Source organism: Neopsephotus bourkii, unplaced genomic scaffold (genome assembly GCF_033783945.1).
Source record: "Neopsephotus bourkii isolate Nb327-2 ecotype Australia unplaced genomic scaffold, CSIRO-AGI_Nbou_v1 NB_940, whole genome shotgun sequence".
Lineage (NCBI taxonomy): Eukaryota > Metazoa > Chordata > Aves > Psittaciformes > Psittacidae > Neopsephotus > Neopsephotus bourkii.
This window is the reverse complement of record NW_026901434.1, coordinates 28324-43054: the sequence shown is the minus strand read 5'-3', so window position 1 is coordinate 43054 and position 14731 is coordinate 28324. Positions and strand designations below refer to the sequence as shown.

Genomic DNA, 14731 nt, shown 5'->3' with positions numbered 1-14731 from the left:
AGGTGAAGTTCCTGATGACTGGAAAAAGGGAAATATAACCCCCATTTTCAAGAAGGGGAAAATGGATGACCCGGGGAATTACAGACCAGTCAGTCTCACCTCTGTGCCTGGCAAAATCCTGGAGCAGATTCTCCTGGAAGGCATGCTAAGGCACATGAAAAACAACAAGGTGCTTGGTGACAGCCAGCATGGCTTCACTAAAGGGAAATCCTGCCTGACCAATTTGGTGGCCTTCTATGATGGGGCTATGGAACTGATGGACAGGGGTAGAGCAGTTGATGTCATCTACCTGGACTTGTGTAAAGCATTCGACACTGTCCCACACGACATCCTTGTCTCTAAATTGGAGAGACATCAGTTTGATAGGTGGACCACTCGGTGGATAAAGAACTGGCTGGATGGCCACACAAAGAGTTGTGGTCAATGGCTCAATGTCTAGCTGGAGACCAGTAACGAGTGGTGTCCCTTTTCGGTGTTGGACCGGTCTTGTTACACATCTTCATCGCTGATATGGACAGTGGGATTGAGTGCGCCCTCAGCAAGTTTGCTGATGACACCAAGCTGTGTGGTTCGGTTGATACGCTGGAGGGAAGGAATGCCATCCAGAATGACCTTGACATGCTTGTGAGGTGGGCTGATGCCAGCCTCATGAAGTTTAACCATGCCGAGTGCAAGGTCCTACACCTGGGTCAGAGCAATTCCAGGCACAGCTACAGGCTGGGCAGAGAAGAGATTCAATGCAGCTCTGCAGAAAAGGACTTGGGGGTGCTGGTCAATGAGAAAATGAACATGAGCCGGCTTCAGTGTGCGCTTCCAGCCCAGAAAGAAACCGTATCCTGGGCTGCATCAAAAGGAGCATGACCAGCAGGTCGAAGGAGGTGATCCTGCCCCTCTACTCTGCTCTTGTGAGACCTCACCTGGAGTATTGTGTGCAGTTCTGCTGTTCTCAACATAAAAAGGACATGGAACTGTTGGACCAGGTCCAGAGAAGGGCCACGAGAATGATCAGGGGACTGGAGCACCTCCCATGTGAAGACAGGCTGAGAAAGTTGGGGCTGTTCAGCCTGGAGAAGAGAAGGCTGCGTGGAGACCTCATAGCAGCCTTCCAGTATCTGAAGGGGGGCCTATAGGTTGCTGGGGAGGGGCTCTTCATTAGGGACTGTAGTCATAGGACAAGGGGTAACAGGTTAAAACTTAAACAGGGGAAGTTTAGATTGGATATAAGGAGGAAATTCTTTCCTGTAAGGGTGGTGAGGCACTGGAATAGGTTGCCCAGGGACATTGTGAATGCTCCATCCTGGCAGTATTCAAGACCAGGTTGGACAAAGCCTTGGGTGATATGCTTTAGTGTGAGGTGTCCCTGCCTGTGGCAGGGGGGTTGGAACTTGATGATCTTAAGGTCCTTTCCAACCCTAACTATTCTATGATTCTATTTCTGCCTTTTGGGCAGAGGTGTTTGCAGGTAAAGGGTTAGCTTCTTTTACTTGTGAAGTGGTGGTAATGCCATATGCTGCTTTTCGTTCACCAGTTTTTATTTATCTCCTATCATCAGTATACCAAGAATCAAATCTGGTCCTCTCAAATATACAGTCTCTACAGTGGCCAAGCAGTCATGTGTTAGTGGTCCTGTTGGTTGTTCCTGCAAAAAGGATGCTGGATTGATGATCTTAATGTCCTTTCCAACCCTAACTATTCTATGATTCTATGATTCACAGCATTAGTGACCACAATTTCTATATCTTCGTGTTCCATAAGGATGGCCTGGTATTTTAAAAAACGTGAAGGAGATAACCAGTGGGCTCCTTTCTGTTCCAGGAACTGCTGATACAACATGGGACACTAGTACAATAATCTTCTGTCCCAAGCTGAATATGCGAGCCTCTTCAGTATTCATGAGAACTGCCGCCACAGCTCTTAGGCATCCGGGCCATCCTTTGCTCGCTTCATCCAGCTGTTTTGAAAAAATATGCCACTGCCTTTTTGTAGGGTCCTAGTTTCTGAGCAAGGACCCCCAATGCTACTATTTGTTTTTCATGAGAATACAGCCAAATGGGTTCATTTACATCTGCAAGTCCCAGAGCTGGAGATCTCATTAGCTCTGGTTTTGAATTTCTAAAAGCCCCCTCTGCTGAATCAGTCCACTCCAAAGAGGGAGGGTTTCCTTTCAACAGTTCATAGAGTGGTCTTACCAGAACACCATAATAATTGGCCAATGGTAAGCAAAAGAAAGCGTCCTTTAAATCCAAGACAGCCCACCATTTCTGATCATTATTCAATTTAGTCAATCAGTCATATGAATTAGCTACTACTGGACAAATATCCTCTGCAATTTTGTTGATTGCTCTGAGATCTTGAGCCAATCTGAACTTTTCCCACCACATTTCTTTACTGTCCAGATAGGAGTATTATATTCCAATTCACATTCAGTTAGTAATCTATACTTTAAGTTTTATCAATGATTTTTTGATTCCCTTTGATCTTCTAATTTTAAGGGATATTGTTTTATTCTAATTGGGCAACCCCTCCCCCCCCTTTTTATTTCCACTTTAACAGGCAAAGCATTTTTCGCCTTACCTGGAACTTCAGATGCCCATACTCCCAAATATACCTGATTCAGGTTTTCTTCTATTTCAGGGGGCTCCTCCTGTTTGCTTTTTGCTGAATTAAAGATAAACTCGAAACTGCAATTAATTGTTTTTAACTCTAAATTCCATCTTACCTTCTTTAAATGTTGCTTCTTGCTCTAATAAAGATTTTGAATAATTTGGCATGCATAAAAATTTCTGCATTCCTATTTGTTTTCCCAATTTGTACTTTAAAGGTTTCAGAAAGAAAGTCTCTTTTTTTTTTTTTCTTTCTCTTTTCCTTCATGGCCAGTAGCTCTCACATCTGTAACAAATTCTTTTCCTCTGATTTAACATCAAAAAAGTAATTCACTCTTGTTAGCAAGACTACTAACTTGTGTTATCACACCACAGGCTTACAATACAAACGTTCTCTATCTTAGACCTAAGTTAACTTAAAAGTATTTTAACCCTATGTTTTCCAGGCACTTGCTTTCCTTATATCACCAAGGTCAGCTCCCCCCGTGCTCGGACAACGGCGCGGCCTCCACCACCTGCTGCCGGAGCTCCTGAAGCTCTGTCTGCTCTCCTGGGCAGGGTGTCCAGTGTGGGATGTGGTGCCGGTGCTGCCGGAGGCTGTCCCTGCAGGCGAAGGGTCTCTCTCGGGGTACCTGTGGAAGGTTTCAGCTCTGCATGTGTGCTGGGAAGGCGCATCCGTGCCAGACCAACAGCAAATGCCCACCACAGGGGTAATGTAGACCCTTCATGGCAGGAGCTCGATGAACAAGACATGGCAGCAGCCAGCGCTTTCTAAGGAGAAAGCATCCAGAGGACACAAAGCAGAGCTCTGGAGCTTTGTAGGTGGACTGCCTGCCCTTCCAAGAGATGGGGACCCCGACAGGGCACTGCCAGGCTGCTGGAGTCTCCCAGGTCCCAAGAGTGGATGAAGGTTGAGCTTAGGCACGAACTTAAACCCTCAGCAATCACTTAAATCCATAGGGAGAGAGCATTCCTGAGCCATCTAAGATTACAAGACTGCATCGGGGCACCTGGAGAGGGAGGGAACCTCAGCAGAGAAACACTGCTGGTACCTCTGAACCCCTGTTCAGGTGGACAGCGGCTCAAACGTGGTTTTGTTCAAGGCTGCATCACCTCTCCCATGTGCTTTGTATTCCATTCCACAATGAGCAGCATATATGCAATGCCTCTGAAAGGAATTTTATGTGGGAATGATACTAAAACCATACAGGCACATTGGAAAGGCACTTCCAGAGCAGCTCCAGTCCCCTTGAAGAAGCACAGAAAGGATTGCTCTTGGATTTACCCCTTTGATACCTAAAAGCTGCCACTCCAAGTGTAATCTGGTAGAAAGGAAAGGCGCATAAGTCACAACTCTGCTTTACAGCATACCTCTATGGTGTAGATACACCAGCCCCTCCATGCGAGAAGGTACGTAAACATCTGCAGCACAGCTTTTCAGAATAAACCTATACAGGCTATGTTTTCAGGCAGCACACAAATGAACGCGGTGGTAGCTGCAAAGGATGACCCATAGTGCCACTGATCATTTCACTGTCACAGTGAATTTATAAGCAGTGTGTTCCAAAGGTCACTCAGGGCTCACATGGTGTATATTGGCAAGACAAGATTTGTACAATGCCAGTAACATACCTGCTCCTTTCTTTCGCTTAAAAAGCAAATCAGTACCTTAGTTGAAAAGTTGGGTTTGGTTTGCTTCTTCTGCAGCCTTGGAAGTGTTAAACAGAAGTATCAAAATATTTCTGATAGCTGTTACTACCCACTGGAAATAAAAATGAAAGCAATGCATTTTCCAAGACAAATGAGCCTGCATTAGGAAGGCAAGAAAACACATGAATGTATACAAACATAACTGGCTGGCAATACGACATCACTGGCACATGGCAACCCCAGTGCAAGCTTGGGAAGGCTGCCTTTGATTACGGAGGTGGTCTTAAGGCCGTAAAGGATTTTTAATCCTTTTCTCATCATCTGAGGAAAGTTTCAGAATTACAAGAGACATCTCAGTTTGTCAATGGCAGCAACAAGGAAGCACCGAGCCAAGCCCCCGCAAAGCAGTTACCTCCTAACCGTGACAGCACAGGTGTGGTATTTAAGTCATCTTTCTGCATTAGGCAGAGACTGCCCTGGTGCAAGCTTTAAGGATGACAAAGACAGGAGGATGGAGACACTTTCAGTGCCAAAAATTCACCGTTTTTTCATAACATACTAAACATTTTTTATGACACAGTGTTATTTGAATGACTGCAATTTACATCCACTGAACTGTGACACCGCATTAACTGAAGATGTAATAATTGATTACAAAAGCTTTGATTGTAAATGCAAGTTGTACCTAAAAGAGAGTTAAAAAGCTGGGAAGGGATCTTACTTATTTTCCCGTATTAAGACTGGTGAGTAGGACTGAAGTTTTTTCAGGGATAAAGTGTGTATTTGAGAGAGAAATACACGGTACACTGAGGGTAACAACATTTACTAGAATGTCAATTAAGGCGAGCCCTGTCCTTTTCACATAACAAAGTTGGCTCTTGCACAAGAAGGCGGGTGAGGAAAAGCGATGTGAAAGCCAGGCAAGAAAACTATGCCAAGTTCCTGACAATTCAGCACGTGGCAGAAGGCTTTGCTAGGATGTTCCCATACACACACTATACCTGCAATAGACCTGACAGAGAAGAGCTTCATCAGTGGCCACCCCTTTCCCCCCACCAGGAGCCCTCCCTCTGAGGCCAGACCAGACCCTTCCCACAGCCCATTCTCCCAGCAGATACCCCCCCTTTTCCCTAGTTCTCTCTTACCTTGGGGCTGCACAGCCTACATGAACTGGGCTCTCTCCCTGACTGATCTCTCCCACCTCTCCTCCCTGCAGGGTGCCCATGTCAACTCGTCTCCCTCCAGTTCTCTGCCTGGGGTTTCAGTTAGTAGAGGCACAGACTCTACTGCTCTCCACTAGACCCAGTTTTGCTGCTTAGAATGCACCCCCGACCTGTCATAAGACATTACTTATAATTTATCATTAGTATCTTACACATTGTTTATTGTATGCCATATAAATCAAATAAACTCAAAGATATATGGTATCAAAAATAAAAATATTGACGTGTTCCAAATATATAAATACTTTTAGAAATTCAGCTTCTTATTTTGAGGTCTTGAGTCCACTTTGTTCAGTAAGACTCTGCAGACTCAGAACTGCAAGAATGACAAAAGTCAGAAGACGCTGTGAAAATAAATACATAAAAGATGACAGTTTAGGGTCCAAGACTTCCCCAAGAGTCCCAGACAGTTTACAGCCTAAGATAAGTCAACTTTGGAAATGACACTGACCAGGTTTTCTGACTAGTCTGCAACATATTGCTGCAAGAGACACTCCAGGCTGACCGAGTGGGCATGCAGCCAGGCAGCATGAAACTGAAGTCAACCAGCACAGAATATCTAGGTATCCTGGGAAGCACCCTGCTCACTCTTCCCAAGTCTGAAGCCTCGACTTTCAGAGCGTGTGTGTGAATTCATTGTTTAAACTAACCTCCAAGACAACAGTCTTGCCTAAACCAGTGGGCATTCTGCAAAGGCAAGAGAGGCAGCTCACTGGAGCATAGTTCACCTCAAGGTTCATCTTTCTAACTGAGAAGCTGCCATCACATGAGTCTGCCCAGCAAATCATGGAAAACTGGCTCGCCTTGGCCAGGAAGGCACAAACACAACTGCCAAATGGTCAAAGCATTTCTGAACGGCAAGTAATAGGAGAGACTAAAAAACACCAACAGCTTGCTGCCAGCTTTAGCCAGATTGCTCCTTTCCATCACTGCTGGTACACTTTGATTAAACAGATTTACTGCACATATATATTTGATTAATCAGCTGTTGGAGTCCCCCACCCCTTTTCTAATGAGGAGAAACATCACACCCCTTGAGCTGGAAGGTCCCGTGCCTTACCCAATACTGTCTGTTCCACATTGTGTGACAGGACTCATCTGACATTATCAGCTGATGTTTCCCCATAGAGCAACATCTCCCTTTCTCGCCTCTCTGCGCTCTCCATTGCAGGTGGTATTGCTGGTTAGTGCTGGAGATGAGACAACCTGAAAGGCAAAACCAGAGAGGGGTTTTAGAGGGAAGCTGCCTTCATGAAGGGACGGGTCTGAAATGCTGAGCCATACAGCAAGCAGCCTCTGAGCTGCTCCACCAGGCACGGTGGTGAGGAGCAGCCACTGGCCATTTCCACAGCACAGCAGGCACTTTCAAGGAAGCAATCTTGTTTGTTCAGTTCAATTACCCCAGTGAACCTCAGCACTAACAGCACCCAGCTCACCAAATGTTAGCCTCAGAGGAGACCTACAACACAGCACACAGCATTTGGTTTCCCACTTCAGGATGGCTCCTGACTGAAAATGATCAGAGACCTCCACATTAGCTATCTGGACCAAAATTGTGAGCAAGCTGCTTTCCACTGGTGCTACCAAACATTTCATCCAATGCCAGACTCTGAGCAGAGATACTTCTTTTGCACAGTGGTACAGAGCTTTCCCTAGAGGAAAGCAGTGGTGAATTAGGGCAGGAGTCAGGCAGCTCACAGCGAGACAAACACCTTCACTGCAATGGAGTATACACAGAGGAACTTCCAAAGCAGGGACAGATTTCACTGCTCTGCCTTTTCTGGGCTGTGCTGCATGTGAGGAGTCAGAATGGATGCTGCAGATGGCTCCTGCTACCACTCACACTCTCCTCTCCTGCCTAGCAGGGTTTACTTCAAACCCCAGAAGTAACTGAGTTCTCCCTCCTCTTCTGCAAAAGGAAACAAACAAAAAAATCTCCATGGATGTAGCAGGACACCCAAAGACCTACCCAGAAGCAGGAGTGAGACACCGGGCTTATAGCCCAGTTTCCTCTTCAGCAGAAATCCACCCACCTCATTTACAAAATAGACCTGTAATCAGCTTTGTGCAGAGCAGCACCATCACCTTACAGGCAGCCTTGCCAGATCAACAAGGAACTAAGCTGCTTCCTGGCTCTTGGAAAGCACTCACTGTAAGAGAGCCAGCCCTCACACTCTCCCATTTGAGGTCAGCCCCCTCAGGGCTAGAAGAGCAGGCAGGCAGCTGCAAGTTCACCAACCTCAGCACAGGGCCAGCACCAGCACACCAACTGCTGGCTCCCAGCTCACATGGAGCACCCCAGCTATACATTAACTGCCCTCTGGCTCACTGGACAGCAAGCACCACACCAGTTCTGCAAACTTGTCACAGCTCCAAACATCCACCATGGGGAAGGGAAACTGAAGCACAGAGGCAGAACCTGCCCAGGCTGAGCCAGGAGCTGGTTGTGGGCCCAGAGGAACAGCCTGCCTGCCTCACAGCACAGCCAGCCTCCTGCCAGCACAGCTGCACAAGTCCTGGCAGCATCCTGGCTTCCTGCGCAGCTGGCTTCAAGTCAGGCACTCCTCAAGAAATGCAGATCCCAAAAGTAAACTAGAGAAAGTGGTTCCAATTTATCTTATACTTCGAGACAGGCAGAGTCCTGCAGGTAGATGCCATGGGGTATCTGCTGGGCTCTCAGAAGCATTTACCCAAAGGTGTAACAACCGTTGCAGAAGCACAATTCAGAGCTGTGAATTACTTTTCCAGCAGCAGTGTCTGCTGCTGGAAGAAGGGGTTAGCACACAAACAGTCATTTAAGAACTTTGGTGCAGTCAGACTTGTATCTCCCACAACTGTTTTTGCAGATCCTCCATCTGACATGATCACCTCTACAGTGATAGCCAGGACAGTGACACCACCAGTCCCTTCAGCCCAAGGTGAGGACACTACATACACAGGACAACATGGAAGCTGAGATTTTTCCCAGTGCCATCCAGCATAGACATGATGAGCCATGAATTCAGGAGACAAGTCAGCACAAATCAAACCCCTGTCCTTTTCAGTACTAGGGTATCACATGAGAACTCAGAGGAAGCGTAGTAAAAATCACGGTATCCCTTACCATTACACATCCCTTTTATTCAGAAACTGGTAGCTGAAAGCCCACAACATGGTCACTGCTCAGGGCCCTCATTTCTCATGGTTTTGCTCCCCTGGAAGAGGCCATGTCCTACTCACCGAAGAATGGGGTTGATTGAAGACTAGGGTTGTAAACAAGTAACCTCACAGATATGAGGCTTTATTAGCAACTACAGAGAAAAGGAAATTATTAAGATAAGCTTTGCCAGAACCGCCTGATGGTTACTGATGACTGATATGACAAGGATCCTAAAAGAAAGTGATGAAGAAATAACCACCAGGAGTCTGAAACCACACTATCACATTTTGTAGGCATACAGGAGGCATTCTCTCAAAGTATGATGTAATGTATGTAATCTAAGGAATATGCATGTTTAAGGACAATATAATCACAGCCTGATTGATGCTTGGTAGAGACACACTTGGAGGAGCTATCCCTCGTGTCTCCCGCTGCCGCAATAAAGAATACCTGCTTGTCAGGTTGAAAACTTTGTTGAGAAGTTCCTGGAGCTTTTTCCGAATCGATATCGCACCTCAGATGTGACCCTCTGTGCTCGGCTGCAGGACCCGCTGAGGACAGGGCTCCCTAGGGCCTTCAGGAGTTTTTCCTGGAAGGACCCCTTGACTCATTTGGATCACTGTGGGAGCAGACAAGGACCATCTTCATAAAGGGTATTCTTTTCTTTTGTATAGTCTGTAAGGTGCAGGGGGCATCTTGCATAAAGACTAAATTGGTAATTGGGTAGGGTTGGTGAGCGTACGCAAGGTTTGGAAGCCTTCTGTAAATCGAGATAGGAAATCTCACAGATAAAGGCATATACATGGCTGCTAGCTTCCGTTTGGTATGCACCCACAAGAAGCAGGGGACATCTTGTGGTTTGGGTCCTACAAGACGCAGTGGGTGTCTTGTGGGAACGGTTTATGGATTTTACTGGTATTTGACTTATATTGTGGCTTCTTATAGTTATGATTTTGGTCTTGTGATTTTGGTATTGGTGAGAGGCTGTTATAACTGCGTTACTAATTGTTATCTGTTTCAAATGTTGTAATTGTGTGGAGTGTGTCTGTTTTGTGGCTTGTTACAGTGATGATATTGGTCTTGTGATTTTGGTATTGGCGGCAGGATGTTATAACTGTTAGTTGTTGCTGTTCAATACAATTTTAGTCTCTGTCTCAAGTGTTGTAACTGTGTGGAGTTTGCCTGTGGGATCGTGTGTGTGTGTGTGTGTGTGAGAATGCAAGATTGATAATGGGAAATCTGCAGAGTGAAGAGATCTTGAAAAAGAGTCCTTTAGGGTGCATTTTGGCACACTGGAAAGAACTGGGAGGGTTTCCTGGGGGCTCAGTAAATAAGAAAATACTGATGAAATATTGTAACCGATGGTGGCCGTTGTATACCCTGGAGGATCAGGAGAAATGGCCAAAAAACAGAACTCTGAATTATAAAACATTGTTGCAATTAACGTTATTTTTAAGGCAACAAGGAAAATGGGATGAAGTGATGTATGCAGATATGTTTTTTACGTTAAGAAACCACCCAGAGTGGCAGACAGAATGTGAAATTAATATAGCTCTGCCAGATCCCTAATTTTGGCTTTAGAAAAGGACGGGGAAAACAGAAAGCTAAGCTGGAGAGATGTTGTTCAGCCTGGGATATTGGGGGAATGATGTTTAAAGTTAAAAAAAAAGAAAACAGAAACAAGACAGAGTAATCGGGAAGATAGGTTGGGGGATTACGTATCACAGGTACCTCCGAGAGGAGCACTCTCGGCACTTGCCCCATCTGTTATTGATAAGGAGGAAGAGGTTGCTGTCACTGGCAACAGAGCAGGAGGATGTGAGAATGTTAAAAAAGCATGGAGAGTGTACAGGAATCGGGAACAGATAGAGAAGAGAGAGCTGACTTGTGCTATAAGCATGGCTACAGTGGCTGCTTTGGGACAAGTAGAAACTGGTGGAGGAACTAATGCAAGAGGACGAGGCAGAGGTAGAGGAGGAATGTCAGGCAGAGGTGAGAGAAAGAATTCTCCTGTGGGATGGAACCAGTGTGCATACTGTAAGGACTTTGGCCATTGTAAGTGAGACCGCCCTGGGGGAAGCTCCATGGTGTGGCTCTGGTGACTGAATTGGAACTAGACTGGCAGGCACCTAGGGAATCTACCCTAGCAGATCCACACACTAAATTAAAACTAGGGACTAGAGGAAATAAAGTGGAATTTTTAAGTGAATACAGGAGCAACCTTTTAGACGTTAAATCAGAGGAAAAGAATTTGTTACAGATGTGGGAGACACTGGTCACCAAAAACCCAAAACAACATAAAACAACAAGCACAAAAAAAACAACCTCAAAAAACCAACCCACATTCTTTCTGAAAGCTTTAGAGTATAAACTGGGAAAACAAATAGACATGCATAAATTTTTATGCGTGCCAAATTCTCTGAAAATCTTTATTAGGGCAAGAAGCAACATTTAAAGAAGGCAAAATGGAATTAAGAGTCAAAACCAATCAATTAATTGGAGTTTTGGGTTTATCTTTAATTCAACAGAAAAGCAAACAGGAGGACCTCCCTGAAATAGAAGAAATCCTTAATCAGGTATATCTGGGAGTATGGGCATCTGAAGTTCCAGGCAAGTTGAAAAATGCTTTGCCTGTTAAAGTGGAAATAAAAGGGGGGATGCCCAGCTAAACAATATCCCTTAAAATTGGAGGATCAAAAGGGAATCAAAGAAATCATTAAAAAAAATATGGATTATTAATTGAATGTGAATCAGAATATAATACCCCTATCTTGCCAGTAAAGAAATCCAATAGAAAAAGTTAGAGATTAGTTCAAGATCTCAGAGCAATCAACAAAATTGTGCAGGATATTCATCCAGTAGTAGCTAATCTAAATTGAATACTAATCAGGAGTTGTTTACTGTTCTGGACTTAAAGGATGCATTTTCCTGTCTTCCCCTGGCCAAAGAAAGTCAGAATTTATTTGCTTTTGAATGGGAAAACCCTGAAACAGGAAGAAGGACACAGCTCACTTGGACAGTGTTACCTCAGGGATTTAAAAACAGTCCAACACTTTGGGAAATCAATTGGCACGAGAATTAGAATCCTGGGAAGCACCCACCTAGACAGGAACTTCACTACAGTATGTGGACGACCTGTTAATTGCTACCAAAACTGAGAGAAAATGTGTTCAGGGGACTGTCAAATTGTTAAACTTTCTGGGGCTAAATGGATACCCGGTATCTAAATCGAAGGCTCAACTAATTCAAACTCGAGTATCTTATTTAGGATGCAAAATTAACAGGAAGACAACCAGAACTTGGAGCAGCTTGGAAGGAAGCAATCTCTCAAACACCGTGACCTTCCACAGTTAAAGATATTCGGACATTTCTGGGAATGACAGGATGGTGTCAGCCCTGGATCCATGATTGTGGTGTTCTGGTTAGACCCTTATATGAGCTGCTAAAAGAAAATTCAATCTTTATAAAATGGACAGATCAAGCTGAAGAAACGTTTAAAAGTTTAAAGACAGAACTCATGAGTGCTCTAGCTCTGGGGATCCTGGACATAACTAAACACTTTTGGCTATATTCCTACAAGAAACAGGGTGGGGTTTCTCAGCCTTGGGGGTTCTGCAGGAATGCAGGTATGACTGATAAGACAACGATCCTAAAACAATGGGATGAAGAAATAACCACCAGGGGTCCAAAACCCCACTACCACATTTTTGTAGGCATACAGGAGGCATTCTCAAGAAGTATGATGTAATGTATGTAATCTAAGGAACATGTATGTTTAAGGACAATATAATCACAGCCTGGTTGATGCTCACCAGAGAGACGCTTGGAGGAGCTATCCCCCGTGTCTCCCTGTGCTGCAATAAAGAATACCTGCTTGTCAGCTTGAAAACATTGTTGGCGAGTTCCTGGAGGTCTCTTTGAATCATCAACAAGAAGGAGGCTCGAGCAGCTGCCCACTTCCACTGCAGAGGCTGGAATGTCATTTCATTTGGTGCATGAGCTCTGCTCATCAAAACCTGGCTGAATGTTCAGGGTAAACACATACCTTCCTGGTGCCCTACCAGTAGCCTCCTGGGAGGAATTCAACAGCTACAAGAGGCAGGACAGTGGGGCTTGAGACTGGAGACAAGGCTTGGTACAAAACATCTCAGCACTCCAGACATTTATTTCCCAAAAACAGTGTTCAAACCCTCTGAGAAAACATCCCTATCTCATCTAGCCAGCACTTAGTTTGCCCCTGACACATTTCCACAGTAAGTTTCACACTCAAGATGCACAGCCATCCTTCTCAGGGTAGGAAGACACTTAATCCCAACAATCCAGTGCCTTTTGAACAAAGTAGAAACTGCTGTGGCAGGGAAACAGGACTGAAGCCCTGGCTTTGCTTTGGCACCCTTGAGAGAAGGTCAGTAATCTGCAAACACCCAGGTGATAGAGAGTTCAAGTTTGCTGTTCAATCAGTTTAAAACTTCAGGCTATTTCCCTACATGCAGAACGTGCATCCTTGCTTTAACAAGCAGCAGAACGTGGCTGCACCTACTGAAGCATAACCTACCCAAGCATAACTGCAGTGGAGACAAACCCCAGAACCACAGTCCTAGCAGCTTGAAGAGCCATCACAAAGGTAACCTGGCACTCACATCAGAAGAGCTTCACACCTTCTCCTCCTCCCCTGGGGAGGTTGTTGGGGCTGGAAATGGGGCCTCAGAGAGTAAGTATTACACGGCATGAACCCACACACAGTTGGGGAAGACAACGTGGCGGAGCTCAACAAACATCTATTGCACAGGGTCATTGTGAGCGGTACCAGCCATGGGAGCTGACCCTGGAGGTGACCCAGTTCCAGCCCTGCTGGGGCAGGGGCACCCGAACATGTCCAGGCAGGGCTTGGATATGCCCAGAGATGGAGCATATGATGCGCAGCCTGTTCAGTGCTCTGCCACTGCAACGGAACAAGTTCTTCCTCGTGTGGAGGTCAAACCTCTTCTGTTTCAGTTCATGGCCACTGCTCCTCATCCTGGGGCTGCCCACCACTGAAAGGAGTTGGGCACCTTCCTCCTGGCACCTGCCCCAAAACCTCCAATCAGCTCCCTCCACCAGCTCTCCCCTTCTTCATCTCTGAGGGCTCACTCTCCTAGGAAGAAACTGCTTCTGCCCTCCACAAGCAGGATGGTCAAAGGGAGGGGGAGACACCAGGGTTTGCTCACAGGGTATCAGACCCCACTGCTCCCCACACTCACCCCACCTAGGGCTCCCCAATCCTTGTGGATCTGCTGGTGCCGGAAGAGCGTTGAGCTCACTCTGAAGCCCTTTCCGCACTCAGCACAGACGTAGGGACGCTCCCCGGTGTGGATGCGTTGGTGCCGGATGAGGTGGGCACTCTGCCGAAAGCTGTCCCCGCAGTACGTGCAGATGTAGGGTCTCTCCCCAGTGTGGATCAGCCGGTGTTTCATGAGCGTGGAGCTGTGGCCGAAGCTCTTCCCACAATCCATACACCCATAGGGTTTGTCCCCAGTGTGGATCCGTTGGTGTCGTCTCAGGGCTGAAGTCGAGCTGAAGGTCGTCCCACAGGTCCTACACTCATCGGGTTTCTTCGCAGTGTGCACCCACTGGTGCTGGACAAGGTTCAAGTACTCAGAGAAGCTCTTCCCGCACTCAGCACACTTGTGGGGATTCTCCCTGGTGTGGGTTACCTGGTGCCGGATAAGACTTGAACTCACGCAGAAGCTCTTCCCGCAGGTCCTGCATTCGTACGGTTTTTCCCCAGTGTGCACCCACTGGTGCTGGACGAGCTTTGAGTTCTCGGAGAAGCTCTTCCCACACTCAGCACACTTGTAGGGCTTCTCCCCAGTGTGGGTTACCTGGTGCCGGATCAGCTTCGAGGTCTCTCTGAAGCTCTTCCTGCACTCGGAGCACTCGTAGGGCCGCTCCCCTGTGTGGATCCTCTGGTGAAGGATGAGATATGACCGGTACTGGAAACTCTCCCCACATTCGGAGCAGGTCAATGCTTTTTCGCTGGTGTGGATTCTCTGATGCTGGATGCTCTTCCCACAGCCCCCATCTATCGTCAGTCTCCCCATGGAAGGGTTTCTCTGCTGGATAACATCCGGCAGCAT

At 46.3% G+C, this 14731-nt stretch overlaps 1 protein-coding gene and 1 long non-coding RNA gene across 2 annotated transcripts in view; one reads left to right on the top strand and one right to left on the bottom strand.

The window, feature by feature from the left end:
• LOC133214894 (zinc finger protein 850-like) overlaps positions 1-14731 on the bottom strand; it is a 21737-nt gene extending 7006 nt beyond the window's left edge. The window contains 2 exon segments of the mRNA XM_061358304.1: positions 7061-7114; positions 13881-14731. Of these exon segments, the coding sequence (XP_061214288.1) occupies positions 7061-7114; positions 13881-14731 (905 nt within the window).
• On the top strand, positions 4545-5678 carry LOC133214849 (uncharacterized). Its single transcript, XR_009726250.1, has 2 exons — positions 4545-4779; positions 5470-5678. It is a non-coding gene; the product is annotated as an uncharacterized LOC133214849 (long non-coding RNA).